This window comes from Nerophis lumbriciformis, linkage group LG21 (assembly GCF_033978685.3).
Source record: "Nerophis lumbriciformis linkage group LG21, RoL_Nlum_v2.1, whole genome shotgun sequence".
In the NCBI taxonomy this organism is placed as follows: Eukaryota; Metazoa; Chordata; class Actinopteri; order Syngnathiformes; family Syngnathidae; genus Nerophis; species Nerophis lumbriciformis.
In genome coordinates this window covers 39,437,501-39,452,728 of record NC_084568.2, presented here as the reverse complement: position 1 = coordinate 39,452,728, position 15,228 = coordinate 39,437,501, and the positions used below count along the sequence as shown (strand labels likewise).

The following is a 15,228-nucleotide window of genomic DNA, read 5'->3' as shown; positions in this document are numbered from 1 at the left end:
ATAGGCTTTTGAATATTCTTCACGGAATGACTGCAGTTTTCTTTTCGGTTTAAGACTCGTTTGCGATTTTTCTCCGGCTGATTCCATGATCGTTCGCTCGTTTGGAAACAATGGCAACTGGTGCCTCGTGCTTGGCAGTGGTGCTATAAATAGCCTCGCGCATGGCATTCGGAATGGCTCGATAGGAAGTTACGGGAAGCAGTGTCGATTGTCATTGTTGTTACGCGATTTCGTGAATAAAACTTAAAAAAAAAAAAAAAATGTAATTAATGAAAAACCGTATTTTTTATCACTGCAACCGTAACCCGGAATAGGTTGATGAAAACCGTACTAATTACGGGAAAACCGGAGTAGTTGGCAGGTATGAGATAATTATAGTTGCATATTACTTACACATACAAAGACTTAGAAAAGTATTCGGTAACTAACGTGTCCGCATCATTTGATGAATTCTTGTGGCCACTGGGTGTCACCTAACATTCCACACTACAAAATGTGCTCATTTTGCATCGGACTCCAGGCTTAAACATTGGTATTGTATCTGAAGTTAAAAAGTTGTATCATATTTGTATCTTATTTAGGTCAAATATGTTTTACATTAGGGCAGCACGGTGAGAGAGGGGTTAGTGCATCTGCCTCACAATATGAAGGTCCTGAGTAGTCTTGGGTTCAATCCCGGGCTCGGGATCTTTCTGTGTGGAGTTTGCATGTCCTCCCCGTGACTGCGTGGGTTCCCTCCGGGTACTCCGGCTTCCTCCCACCTCCAAAGACATGCACCTGGGGATAGGCCCCTCCCACCTCCAAAGACATGCACCTGGGGATAGGCCCCTCCCACCTCCAAAGACATGCACCTGGTGATAGGCCCCTCCCACCTCCAAAGACATGCACCTGGGGATAGGTTGATTGGCAACACTAAATTGGCCCTAGTGTGTGAATGTTGTCTGTCTATCTGTGTTGGCCCTGCGATGAGGTGGCGACTTGTCCAGGGTGTACCCCGCCTTCCGCCCGATTGTAGCTGAGATAGGCTCCAGCGACCCCCGCGACCCCAAAGGGAATAAGCGGTAGAAAATGGATGGATGGATGTTTCACAGTACAGTATTTGTCTTGTTTTCTATCATTATGTTGTGGCTATCAAAACAGATATTCACCAACAATACTCCCATTTCCAGGTTGAAGGGAACGTCTGTTTCCATGCCGATGGAGCCTTTGTTTACGTACCTGTTTTTCATGGGGAGTAAAACTTTGCTTCGACTCCTGCCTCATCAATAACACATCTCCACATTGGTGAGTTTTTGAGGGGAGGGATGTTCAACTTGTGCCGGTCAATGCCCTTTCTCTCTGGCTCTTGACGAAGGCGGCCTTTGTGCTATTAGAGGTTTGTGGCCCCAAACTAAGCCACCCCCTATGGGAGCTTAATCTCGGATAGACTTTTTTTTTTTACTCATCCTCCTCCTCCTCCACCTTTCATTGGGGGGGAGGGCACCCCATCAGCATCCCTGTTCCGTGGACCCTGTACAATGTCTGCTCTTGACCGGGTCCGTACTATTTAAGTCCAATGACAATAAAGTGCTACTAACGACACTGCTAATGGAAAAGATGAAGTTGTTCATCTTTTTGTTGTGACCTCGGACTATGTTAAGGTAACGTGCGGGGTTCCTCAGGGTTCGGTTCTTGGCCCTGCACTCTTTAGTATTCACATGCTGCCGCTAGGCGACATCATACGCAAATACGGTGTTAGCTTTCATTGTTATGCTGATGACAGCCAACTCTACATGCCCCTAAAGCTGACCAACACGCCGGATTGTAGTCAGCTGGAGGCGTGTCTTAATGAAATTAAACAATGGATGTCCGCTAACTTCTTGCAACTCAACGCCAAGAAAACGGAAATGCTGATTATCGGTCCTGCTAAACACCGACATTTATTTAATAATACCACCTTAACATTTGACAACCAAACAATTACACAAGGCGAATCAGTAAAGAATCAGGGTATTATTTTCGACCCAACTCTCTCCTTTGAGTCACACATTAAGAGTGTTACTAAAACGGCCTTCTTTCATCTCCGTAATATCGCTAAAATTCGTTCTATTTTATCCACTAGCGACGCTGAGATCATTATTCATGCGTTCGTTACGTCTCGTCTCGACTACTGTAACGTATTATTTTCGGGTCTCCCTATGTCTAGCATTAAAAGACTACAATTGGTACAAAATACGGCTGCTAGACTTTTGACAAGAACAAGAAAGTTTGATCATATTACGCCTATACTGTATATACCTTATATACATATATACATATATATATACCTATACTGGCTCACCTGCACTGGCTTCCTGTGCACTTAAGATGTGACTTTAAGGTTTTACTACTTACGTATAAAATACTACACGGTCTAGCTCCGTCCTATCTTGTCGATTGCATTGTACCATATGTCCCGGCAAGAAATCTGCGTTCAAAGAACTCCGGCTTATTAGTGATTCCCAGAGCCCAAAAAAGGTCTGCGGGCTATAGAGCGTTTTCTATTGGGGCTCCAGTACTATGGAATGCCCTCCCGGTAACAATTAGAGATGCTACCTCAGTAGAAGCATTTAAGTCCCATCTTAAAACTCATTTGTATACTCTAGCCTTTAAATAGCCCCCCTGTTAGACCAGTTGATCTGCCGTTTCTTTTCTTTTCTCCTCTGCTCCCCTTTTCCTTGTGGAGGGGGGGGGGCACAGGTCCGGTGGCCATGGATGAAGTGCTGGCTGTCCAGAGTCGGGACCCGGGGTGGACCGCTCGCCTGTGCATCGGCTGGGAACATCTCTGCGCTGCTGACCCATCTCCGCTCGGGATGGTGTCCTGCTGGCCCCACTATGGACTGGACTCTTACTATTATGTTGGATCCACTATGGACTGGACTCTCACAATATTATGTCAGACCCACTCGACATCCATTGCTTTCGGTCTCTCCTAGAGGGGGGGGGGTTACCCACATATGCGGTCCTCTCCAAGGTTTCTCATAGTCATTCACATCGACGTCTCACTGGGGTGAGTTTTTCCTTGCCCTTATGTGGGCTTTGTACCGAGGATGTCGTTGTGGCTTGTGCAGCCCTTTGAGACACTTGTGATTTAGGGCTATATAAATAAACATTGATTGATTGATTGATGGTTCAGAACCGTATTTCAAAGAACGTAAACAGGTTTTTAAACTGTACTTAAAGTATGAAAATATTCCATTTATAACTAAGAATTCTACTTTGCAAAAAATAATTGACTATGGTCAATCTTGGAACCAATTAGACGCGATGAACGGGTGATGACTGTACATATTTAGGGCCCGCATGGCCCATTGTAAAAGGAATCCCGAAGGGAGTCCTTTTACAATGGGACAGAGGACCCTATTGTTTTTCGATCGTTTATTATTATTATTATTCTTCCACAACTTTGCGCTGTAATTTGACCCCCTTAACATACTTCAAAACTCACCAAATTTTACACACACATCAGTAATATACGGCAAAACTTTTTAGCAAAAAACAAAACCTCAAAACTCAAAATTGCGCTCTAGCGCCCCCTACGGAAAAATAAAACTAGACTGCCTGTAACTCCCACTAGGAAGGTCGGAGAGACATGAAACAAAAACCTTTATGTAGGTTGTGACTTAGACCTAGATTTCATAATAGCATATTCTCGGGCAAAAATCAACAGGAAGTTGGCAATTCCCCCTTCAAGACAAAAAAGTACTAAAAACAGTAACTTTTGCCTCTTTGAGCTGTATTTTGACCCCCTTAACATACTTCAAAACCCACCAAACTGAACGCACACATCAGGACTGGCAAACATTGCGATCTAAAAAAAAAACCTAACCCCAAATCTCAAAATTGCGCTCTACTGCAATTTTTTACTAAAACGCAAAAAAAAACTGCTCCTCGGAAGAAAAAAAGGACAAAACTGCCTGTAACTCCCACTGGGAAAATGAAACAAAAACCTCTATGTAGGTCTCACTTAGACCTACATTTCATAGATTGACAACCCTCAGCAAAAATCAACAGGAAGTTTGCAATTTCCCCTTCAAAACAATTTTTTTTTATAAACCGGTCACTTCTCTTCAAACATTATCTCCTTTGTCGTTTCAGCTTCAAACTAACACAGGAGAGAGATTGAACCCTTCCAAATAAAAGTTATCGAAATAATTTTTCTAACTGCTCCGGTTTTGATTTTATGAGCCTTCAAAGAACCGCTGCGCTGATGCTGCTGCGCTGCTGTTTTCTCAAGATGGCTGCTTAAAAGCAGGAAGCACCAGCGTGCCCACACAATGCAGACAAGGTAGGTACACTAGACAAAAGTATTGGGACAATTCGGACTAAAAGTAGACAAAAGTATTGGGACACTTAGGACTACCACTGGACAAAAGTATTGGGACATTTACTACTACCACTGAACAAAAGCATTGGGCAACCGGACAAAAGTATTGGGACACTTACACTGGACAAAAGTATTGGGACACTTAGGACTAAAACTTGACAAAAGTATTGGGACACTTAGTACTAGCACCTGCCAAATACGCGGGCCCGACCAATGCTGCTTGCAGCTTTAATTTATGTTTGCATTCGAACTGGTCACAAAGGTTCATTACAAGTTTTTTCATTACACTTTTTGCAGTGAAAAATACATTTACCCAGATCATATTTGAGTGTAATTGTAGGCCCAATGTGTTGTGAAGACCCAATAAGCAAACACCTGCACATTCCCACATGGGAGGTTGTGATGGAACCAAGGCAGGCAAGATAATCACTTTTCAGGTGAAAAGTAAGATAACAGCTGGAAGTTAAGAAATGGGCGCGGCTCCACACTCACCTCCACCACCTGGCCCAGGTCTTTGACATAATCTCTCTCCGTCTCCAGCAGTTCTAGCAGAATGTAACTTTAATGGGAAGAAAAGATTATTAATGGGAAATGAAATGGTTGAAGTCAAAGTACAGAGGCTTACTGTCTCTTCTTGAGGATGCTCGCTCGCCGCTCGTCCATCTCCTCCATGGGGGAGGATGAGGAGAGCAGGGAGTTGTCTGAAGGGTTGAAGGAGGGGGAGCTACTGTCGCCTCGTTCCACTGACAGCGAGCTGGGACGGTCCTCCAGAGCCTGAGAGAGGTACACTTCCATCTTTTACATTCAAAGTCAAGTAGAGAATGACATATCCATGTTATTTTCCTACCATCTTGCTTTTGACCAGTTCCTCGATGGCGCTCACCAGCTCGGCAGCACTGGGCGTCTCTGAACTGGACGGGCGGACTGACAGACGAGAGGAGTTCTGTAGATGGACAGTAAACCAACATGAGCTCCACTCGCGTACTCAGCCGATTGTCTACTTTAGGGCCTGTGTCCACTGTGCTACTAACGTGCATATTGACAATTGGGAAGAAAAGGATTCATACTTATCATTTTGTAAAGAGGCTGAGACCAATTCATGCACAAGAATTGATAAGAGTTATGTCTCAGGAGTCCACAACCTCGTATTCATTCGCCGCCGCACTCTGTTTCCAGCAAGTCTTTCAATCAGGGGTGTCCAAAGTGCGGCCCGCAGCTCATTTTTTAGCGGCCAGCAACATACGGAAAAAATAATCTTACAAAAAAACTTTAAAAAGTGGAATAAAAGAGCAAACCGGTGTAATGTAACGAGAACATGTTGCAATAATGGCACTACTAACACAAATCTGCCATGTAGGCAGTTTTTTTTTTACTTTTAAACTGTCTCCGCTCAAAACATCATAAAAAGTTGATCTTGAAATAAAGTTAAAGTACCCATGATGTGTGGCAAAATTATTCTCTGCCTTTGATCACCCCCTGAGAGGTGAGAGGAGCAGTGAGCAGCAGCGGTGGCCACGCCCGGAAATCATTTTTGGTGATTTAACCCCCAATTCCAAGTAATGGGTCCCATTTTTATAGTCTTTGGCATGACTCGGCCGGGGTTTGAACTCATGTAAGCGTTGGAAGTAAAAATAATATATATTGATATACAGTGGGGCAAAAAAGTATTTAGTCAGCCACCGATTGTGTAAGTTCTCCCACTTAAAATGATGACAGAGGTCTGTAATTTTCATCGTAGGTACACTTCAACTGTGAGAGACAGAATGTGAAAAAAAAATCCAGGAATTCACATTGTAGGAATTTTAAATAATCTATTTGTAAAATATGGTGGAAAATAAGTATTTGGTCAATAACAAAAATTCAACTCAATGCTTTGTAATATAACCTTTGTTGGCAATAACAGAGGTCAAACGATTACTATAGGTCTTTACCAGGTTTGCACACACAGTAGCTGGTATTTTGGCCCATTCCTCCATGCAGATCTTCTCGAGAGCAGTGATGTTTTGGGGCTGTCGCCGAGCAACACAGACTTTCAACTCCCTTCACAGATTTTCTATGGGGTTGAGGTCTGGAGACTACAGGACTTTCAAATGCTTCTTACGGAGCCACTCCTTCGTTGCCCGGGCGGTGTGTTTGGGATCATTGTCATGCTGGAAGACCCAGCCACGTTTCATCTTCAAAGCTCTCACTGATGGAAGGAGGTTTTGGCTCAAAATCTCACGATACATGGCCCCATTTATTCTTTCCTTAACACGGATCAGTCGACCTGTCCCCTTAGCAGAAAAACAGCCCCAAAGCATGATGTTTCCACCCCCATGCTTCACAGTAGGTATGGTGTTCTTGGGATGCAACTCAGTATTCTTCTTCCTCCAAACACGACGAGTTGAGTTTATACCAAAAAGTACTATTTTGGTTTCATCTGACCACATGACATTCTCCCAATCCTCTGCTGTATCATCCATGTGCTCTTTGGCAAACTTCAGACGGGCCTGGACATGCACTGGCTTAAGCAGGGGGACACGTCTGGCACTGCAGGATTTGATTCCCTGTCGGCGTAGTGTGTTACTGATGGTAACCTTTGTTACTTTGGTCCCAGCTCTCTGCAGGTCATTCACCAGGTCTCCCCGTGTGGTTCTGGGATTTTTGCTCACCGTTCTCATGATCATTTTGACCCCACGGGATGAGATCTTGCGTGGAGCCCCAGATCGAGGGAGATTATCAGTGGTCTTGTATGTCTTCCATTTTCTGATAATTGCTCCCACAGTTGATTTTTTCACACCAAGCTGCTTGCCTATTGTAGATTCACTCTTCACAGTCTGGTGCAGGTCTACAATTCTTTTCCTGGTGTCCTTCGACAGCTCTTTGGTCTTGGCCATAGTGGAGTTTGGAGTCTGACTGTTTGAGGCTGTGGACAGGTGTCTTTTATACAGATAACGAGTTCAAACAGGTGCCATTAATACAGGTAACGAGTGGAGAACAGAAGAGCTTCTTAAAGAAGAAGTTACAGGTCTGTGAGAGCCAGAGATCTTCCTTGTTTGAAGTGACCAAATACTTATTTTCCACCATAATTTACAAATAAATTCTTTAAAATTCCTACAATGTGAATTCCTGGATTTTTTTTCCACATTCTGTCTCTCACAGTTGAAGTGTACCTATGATGAAAATTACAGACCTCTGTCATCATTTTAAGTGGGAGAACTTGCACAATCGGTGGCTGACTAAATACTTTTTTGCCCCACTGTATAACTTGTTTTTAACACTTTGAGTGGGGGCCTTTCGGTTCTCGTGACCTTTAGTGTGATCTTTTTTTTCTCTCTTTTTAAACTGTCATTTCTTTAAAAATCATACTGAACCAAAAGCAATGTTGTTATGAATTGTTTTCCATTCAAGGCACCAATTGCTTCACATGAAATATTCCACTTAAAACATTTTTTGGGGGGAAATATTACATATTTTGTGATGTTATAAAGAGGGTTTGAACAAAAAGAGTATAAAACATGAAAATAATTCAAAGCTAATGTCAAATAATAGATCTGAAGTTGATCTATACATATCATTCCTGGCTGGGTCTCACGGGAGTGTTAATCACTTTGCACTGTAGTCTGCTGAAAATGATGGAAAGTGCAACTCTACACAGCAACTGACGGTGTGGTCAAAGTTGAATTGCCAAAAAACACAATCACTTTGCACTGTAGTCTGCTGAAAATGATGGAAAGTGCAACTCTACACAGCAACTGACGGTGTGGTCAAAGTTGAATTGCCAAAAAACACATTTGAAGATATTCAACATTCTCCTGCCACTTGCCGGCAAAAGAGGATAGTGCACACCCCAAATTTGTCACGTTTCATGTGTCAAGTAACCCGTGACGAATGGGGACATATAAATCCCGTAATATATATATATATGACTTACTTTTAACACTGAGAACCTTTTGGGTTCCTGGGGCCAATAACATTTACCAAAATTGGTTACAATATATGGTGTATTGGTTTTGAAAAAGAAAAATATAAAGTTGGGCCCATTTGTTAGTGTGTGATCCTCAGTGGAATCATTCAGTCAAGTAGGAGTCAAGTAAAACAGATTTATAATAAATGGTGTTGGCCAGCGTTGTGTCGTCAAGTTTTTGTAAGCACTTCCGGTGCAAAAAGGCACTGGCTTTGAAAGTGAAAGTAAGCAGTCCTACTGGGGCCAAAAGCTTGCCATCAACTGATCAGAGGCAAAAGGGGAAAGGTAAGCCAACAATGCCATCACACGGCCAATATTTAACTTTGTGGCTTGCTGAAATATTACCACTAAATGTTGTCATCTTACTCTTGAGTTTAGTCACATTGAATAATTACATCGAACCTACGCGGTCCGATGCGGTATAGCTCGGTTGGTAGAGCGGCCGTGCCAGCAACTTGAGGGTTGCAGGTTCGATCCCCGCTTCCACCATCCTAGTCACTGCTGCATACCTGCCAACTTTTGAAATCAGAAAAACCTAGTAGCCAGGGTCCAGGGGCCGCAGGCCCCGGATAGGTCCAGGACAAAGTCCTGGTGGGTGGTTCAGGGGGGCTGCCCCCCGACGCAAAATGATTGATTGCATTCAGACAGGTTAAAATGTTGCTAAAACCATCACTTTTCTATCAGTCACAGTGACTTTTCAAAACAAAAATATTACAGCAAAAATCATATGGGTTGATTGACATGTTTATTCTGTAAGCTAACTTCAATAGTTTGAAATTATTTTGACAGTTAATGCCAGTTATCCTGTCAACCTTTCACAAGACTTCAATTTGTTAATTGAAAGTATAAACACTTTTTACAGTAAACGAATGGTAAAACAGTACTAAACAATTCCATTAAAAAACAAATTGGTGTCATTATTAACTTTCTGTCCAAGCTTGTATAATCTACTGCCTTGTTCAATTGTAAAAAATATTCTGTGCCTAAAATTAACATTTATATCACAATTATCATACTGTAAACATGGTAAGCTAACTTCATTAAAAATAATAGTCCTGTCAATAGCATGGAATTACAATTCAAATGTAGTTTTTTTGTAAGCCTTTCAAAAGAATTCAAAATATGAACAATTTATGAAAATTAATTTAAGCCATCAGACACTTGAAAAGTGGCACATCACATCTCTAATGTAATCATTTGAACTTTTCAACAGAAATAGCACTGCAAAAATATTAATATTTTGGTAGTTATGCTGTCAACATTTAACAAGATTTCTTCAACTTGGACTTGAAAGCATAAATAGTATAAACACTTTTAACAGTATGTCGTGCTGTGAAATACAGCCGACAGGATTGCGCACCAAACACGAAGCAAGGCCAATTAGCGCATGCATGATGCAGGAGAACAAAGGACTTCTTTCATTTAAGGTTTGTGATAAACCATCAAACTCATTCGTTAAAAGGACTCTATAGTAATATAAAGCGAATCTTTCTGGACATTATCATGCAAGAAAAGTTTATTTTTGGGACCGCGATCACCGCGTAATGATTTTTAAAGGTTGCATTACAAACATTTAACTGTCCCATGTGATCAGCCAGTGCGATTGGAAGTCCATGCTCAATTATTGCCTCCGTAAATAAAACTTCGGCATTTATCACATCCAAAGAATCTGTTTGGGCGACGAAAAACGTTGAAAGTTTTCCACTTGTATCGCTAGCAACGGCATTAGACTTGTGTTTTTTTGTCCCAACGTGGTCTTTTACATCGCTAATTCCTCCGTGTCCGATCGAAAAATCTTGTCTGCACAAGGTGCAATTCGCGTAGTTTTCACCCTTTTTTTTTTTTAATTAATGAAAAACCGTATTTTTTATCACTGCAACCGTAACCCGGAATAGGTTGATGAAAACCGTACGAATCACGGGAAAACCGGAGTAGTTGGCAGGTATGATATTGGCTTTCACTATGTAAAGTGCTTTGAGTCACTAGAGAAAAGCGCTATATAAATATAATTCACTTCACTTCACTTACAGTTTACAGCCTTATCAATATGACATGAAAGCATGTGTTGGTTACAAAGATTAATATCAAGCCTTAGGTTAGGCTGATTACAAAATAAATACTAATCAAATATGCTGCAAAAGGAGGGAATCATAAAAAACGATGACAAATAAGGCTCTATATAATTACACATTGACATTCTAACTAAATTAATAATATATATTTCTTGAATAAACTGGCAATAAAATTAACATGCAAATGAAAATACAGCTTCACCACTTTTAGTCTTTTTTTTTTGCGCTTCAGCGGTTGCGGAGGCAAAAACTCGGACATGGGAGGAGTTCGGGGAAGCCATGGAAAACGACTTCCAGACGGCTTCGAAGCAATTCTGGACCACCATCCGCCGCCTCAGGAAGGGGAAGCAGTGCACTATCAACACCGTGTATGGTGAGGATGGTGTTCTGCTGACCTCGACTGCGGATGTTGTGGATCGGTGGAGGGAATACTTCGAAGACCTCCTCAATCCCACCAACACGTCTTCCTATGAGGAAGCAGTGCCTGGGGAATCTGTGGTGGACTCTTCTATTTCTGGGGCTGAGGTTGCTGAGGTAGTTAAAAAGCTCCTCGGTGGCAAGGCCCCGGGGGTGGATGAGATCCGCCCGGAGTTCCTTAAGGCTCTGGATGCTGTGGGGCTGTCTTGGTTGACAAGACTCTGCAGCATCGCGTGGACATCGGGGGCGGTACCTCTGGATTGGCAGACCGGGGTGGTGGTTCCTCTCTTTAAGAAGGGGAACCGGAGGGTGTGTTCTAACTATCGTGGGATCACACTCCTCAGCCTTCCCGGTAAGGTCTATTCAGGTGTACTGGAGAGGAGGCTACACCGGATAGTCGAACCTCGGATTCAGGAGGAACAGTGTGGTTTTCGTCCTGGTCGTGGAACTGTGGACCAGCTCTATACTCTCGGCAGGGTCCTTGAGGGTGCATGGGAGTTTGCCCAACCAGTCTACATGTGTTTTGTGGACTTGGAGAAGGCATTCGACCGTGTCCCTCGGGAAGTCCTGTGGGGAGTGCTCAGAGAGTATGGGGTATCGGACTGTCTGATTTTGGCGGTCCGCTCCCTGTATGATCAGTGTCAGAGCTTGGTCCGCATTGCCGGCAGTAAGTCGGACACGTTTCCAGTGAGGGTTGGACTCCGCCAAGGCTGCCCTTTGTCACCCATTCTGTTCATAACTTTTATGGACAGAATTTCTAGGCGCAGTCAAGGCGTTGAGGGGATCTGGTTTGGTGGCTGCAGGATTAGGTCTCTGCTTTTTGCAGATGATGTGGTCCTGATGGCTTCATCTGGCCAGGATCTTCAGCTCTCGCTGGATCGGTTCGCAGCCGAGTGTGAAGCGACTGGGATGAGAATCAGCACCTCCAAGTCCGAGTCCATGGTTCTCGCCCGGAAAAGGGTGGAATGCCATCTTCGGGTTGGGGAGGAGATCTTGCCCCAAGTGGAGGACTTCAAGTACCTCGGAGTCTTGTTCACGAGTGAGGGAAGAGTGGATCGTGAGATCGACAGGCGGATCGGTGCGGCCTCTTCAGTAATGCGGACGCTGTATCGATCCGTTGTGGTGAAGAAGGAGCTGAGCCGGAAGGCAAAGCTCTCAATTTACCGGTCGATCTACGTTCCCATCCTCACCTATGGTCATGAGCTTTGGGTTATGACCGAAAGGACAAGATCACGGGTACAAGCGGCCGAAATGAGTTTCCTCCGCCGGGTGGCGGGGCTCTCCCTTAGAGATAGGGTGAGAAGCTCTGTCATCCGGGGGGAGCTCAAAGTAAAGCCGCTGCTCCTCCACATCGAGAGGAGCCAGATGAGGTGGTTCGGGCATCTGGTCAGGATGCCACCCGATCGCCTCCCTCGGGAGGTGTTTAGGGCACGTCCGACCGGTAGGAGGCCACGGGGAAGACCCAGGACACGTTGGGAAGACTATGTCTCCCGGCTGGCCTGGGAACGCCTCGGGATCCCCCGGGAGGAGCTGGACGAAGTGGCTGGGGAGAGGGAAGTCTGGGCTTCCCTGCTTAGGCTGCTGCCCCCGCGACCCGACCTCGGATAAGCGGGGGAAGATGGATGGATGGATGGATGGCTTCAGCTTCTCTCTGACTCCAGATTTCTTCTGTTTGTTTGACAAGTGCATTGCAACTGAGTCCTAAAAGTGCAGTTCCCCTTTAATACACAATACAAATGGCTGAAGGTGTATAACCGCTAAATGCTATCAGGTGACAAAGCGTGTTATTAGTACATACATTTACACTTTTTTCTTTACATTAGGCCTTCATGCATATTATTTTTCTTGTTAAATTGTATTTTTTGGAAAATGCAGTGCACCAATTCAAAAACAAGCTCCAGGGCTGCACGTTGGACGCCAAAGTAAAGGAAATTTCTTTGCACAAAAGACACCTTTTAGATGAATTGGTGAACACAGGCCCTTGAAGTTTCCCTTATTGCCACTATACATGTTTCAAACCAGCATTTTTCTTTTAAATGGAATGCAAATTTGAATGGCTAAAGGTCATGGTATGAACCTGAGCTCATCGTTTGTTTGGGTGAGGCGAGCAATTGTCGTATGCGACTAATGTGATGCGTCAAAAACAACAGTTGAAGGTTGAAAAGAAGGTGAAAGGAAATGCTCAGTAAAAGTTACAAACGTGAGGCTAAAAGCAAAAAGAAAAAGAGGAAAGATGTGACGTGTGTTGAAGTGATGAGAAGTACTTCAAATGGAAAAAGGGGAATGGATGTAATATCAGAAATATATTCCAGTAGACTCTCACCCTTGCTCTGCTGGCTTTTCTGGGCGAGCCTTTGTGCTCTTGTGGCCTCGCCAGCCAATTACTGGCATGGGTCATGAGATTAAACGCACAGAGGGTAAAAAGGGGATGAGAACGGGAGGGAGTGGTGATGGCAACATGGGGGACATTTTGGTTTTTTGGGTGGGGGGGCGTTCTCACCTCGGTGTTGGGGGTTATAATTGGGCTTCACGGACTACTAGGGGCCGCTCAGACTTTAGGACATGCAGAAAAAGCCGTAGTAATATTCAAGAGAGCTTTGCGGCACTTTGGCACAGATAAGGCTTTGACAGTTAAAAAAAAAACATGAAGTGGAATAAAAATTTAAAAAAAACATGGATCGCAGGGAAATTGAGAAAATTAGATTGCTTAGAAAAAGAAAAAAGAAAATCCAAAGAAATATAAAAGTCTGTTACGTCAGAAAAAAGGAGGGATTTGTTTCTGTCATTTGATCGTTAAATAAAGGAAGAAGGATCAATTGGAGGCGGTAAAAAGGAGAAGTGAGGGGAGGAAGATGGGGCACTTCAGATGGACAGGTATGGAAACTGAGACAAAGCAAAGACAGGACATAAATCAAGATAATGCTACATTATGGCAAACAATACAACCAGGAAACAAAACAAAAAGAGAAACAGAAATTAGTGTCAGAAGAAAAGTCTCTGCTGCCTAAAACTTCTCAAGAGAGAACAGAACAGGAAGATTCAGACTAAAAACCTGGTAAATCAAAAAATGAGGAGCAATGATGTGTAATTCAAGACTTTCTCCTTTCTTCACCTTATCGTCCTGGGAGTCGGCCTGCAGCAGGCTGTGCTGCTGGATGGCCATTGGCGGAGGCAGGGGGACGGCATCGGGACCCTCCTCGCCCTCCTCCTCGCCGCAGCTCTGCATGCCCGAAGAACTGGACTTGGACAAGGTGCCGCTCGACAGCCCCTCATTGCGGACCCTCTGCAACACAGCAGAACAACAGTTGGAGTCCCTGGCGCAGCAGAATGTGGCCTTGTCTCTCCGACCTCCTCCACGGTCTCGTCCTGTGGCGTGGCGGCGCTGTCGTCCGAGTCCTTCTGGGACCCCAGGGTCATCTCACCGCTCTTCCTCACCTCGCGGCTCTTCTTGTGCTTGTGGGCCAGCTTCTTCACGTGGCCGTCCGCCTTGCCGCTGCTGAGCCGGCGGACTGGGCTAGTGAGCCACTTTCGTAAGGTATTGCCTGCAGAAACATTTGGACAGCAATTACAATGCAATGGTCAAAAAATAAGCCCGGTTATTACCATATTTTCCAGACGATAAGGCGCTACTTTTTCCCTACGCTTTGTACCCTGCGGCTTACAATTCTTCGCAAATGTGCATAACGTTTTGTATTGAACATAACGTTTTCAAATAAGCCAGCAAAGGCATGTTATTGTTTGTGCAGTGGTGCCATCTTTTGGACGAGTTTGCTCACTGCAGGTGCTGCCGGTTGAAAATGTACTTCCTGTTTCTGCTTTAAACCGGAAGTAAAACTGTCCATAGCGTTTCTGCTCAAAGGGATTCTTCATCACTCCAAGCAACATTTGTAAGTTTTATAATTTAACTCGCAGTAAAACAATTGGTACTTACTAAAGCGTCCCTTGTGTAATGTCTGTAGGAGTGTATTCATGCATATTTGTACATGCTATCCTAATATAATCAAGCTTGCATCATTAGCAAGCTAACACGTTTACGAGTGTCTGTGTTATTGTTATTAACTTACAATGGCATTCTGTTCCTATTGTTTCTGTTACCTACATTCACCAAAACGTCACCGTGGAGTTATTGAGTCAGTTTAGCAGATTGGAGAGCTAGCTTGTGCAGCTTGTGGGTCCATGACTATGATTTCTGTTTTGTTTGATCAGCTGTTTTACTGCCGCGTGACAGGCACCATTTGGAAACACTTTTAAAGGTATGTAAATGAACATTTACAAAGTCTTTCGTACCGGTATATATCTATGGCTTATGGTCCGGTGCAACTAAAATATGTAAAAAAATTGTATTTCTTATAATATTGGGTGGGTGTGGCTTGAATATTATAGCCCGGACTTTACAGTATTCTCGCGGTATTGTTGACTGTGCTCATAATGTATTTATGCACACACTG

At 43.8% G+C, this 15,228-nt stretch overlaps 1 protein-coding gene across 3 annotated transcripts in view; it reads right to left on the bottom strand.

The window, feature by feature from the left end:
• The window catches only part of LOC133620811 (triple functional domain protein-like), a 263,468-nt gene that overhangs the window by 46,039 nt on the left and 202,201 nt on the right, over positions 1–15,228 (bottom strand). For all 3 annotated transcript variants that reach the window (XM_061982390.2, XM_061982387.2, XM_061982388.2), the window contains 5 exons: positions 14,129–14,322; positions 13,893–14,063; positions 5,193–5,288; positions 4,971–5,119; positions 4,838–4,904 (listed from right to left, as the gene is read on the bottom strand). In XM_061982390.2, the coding sequence (XP_061838374.2) occupies positions 4,838–4,904; positions 4,971–5,119; positions 5,193–5,288; positions 13,893–14,063; positions 14,129–14,322 (677 nt within the window). The remainder of the gene's footprint in view (positions 1–4,837; positions 4,905–4,970; positions 5,120–5,192; positions 5,289–13,892; positions 14,064–14,128; positions 14,323–15,228) is intronic.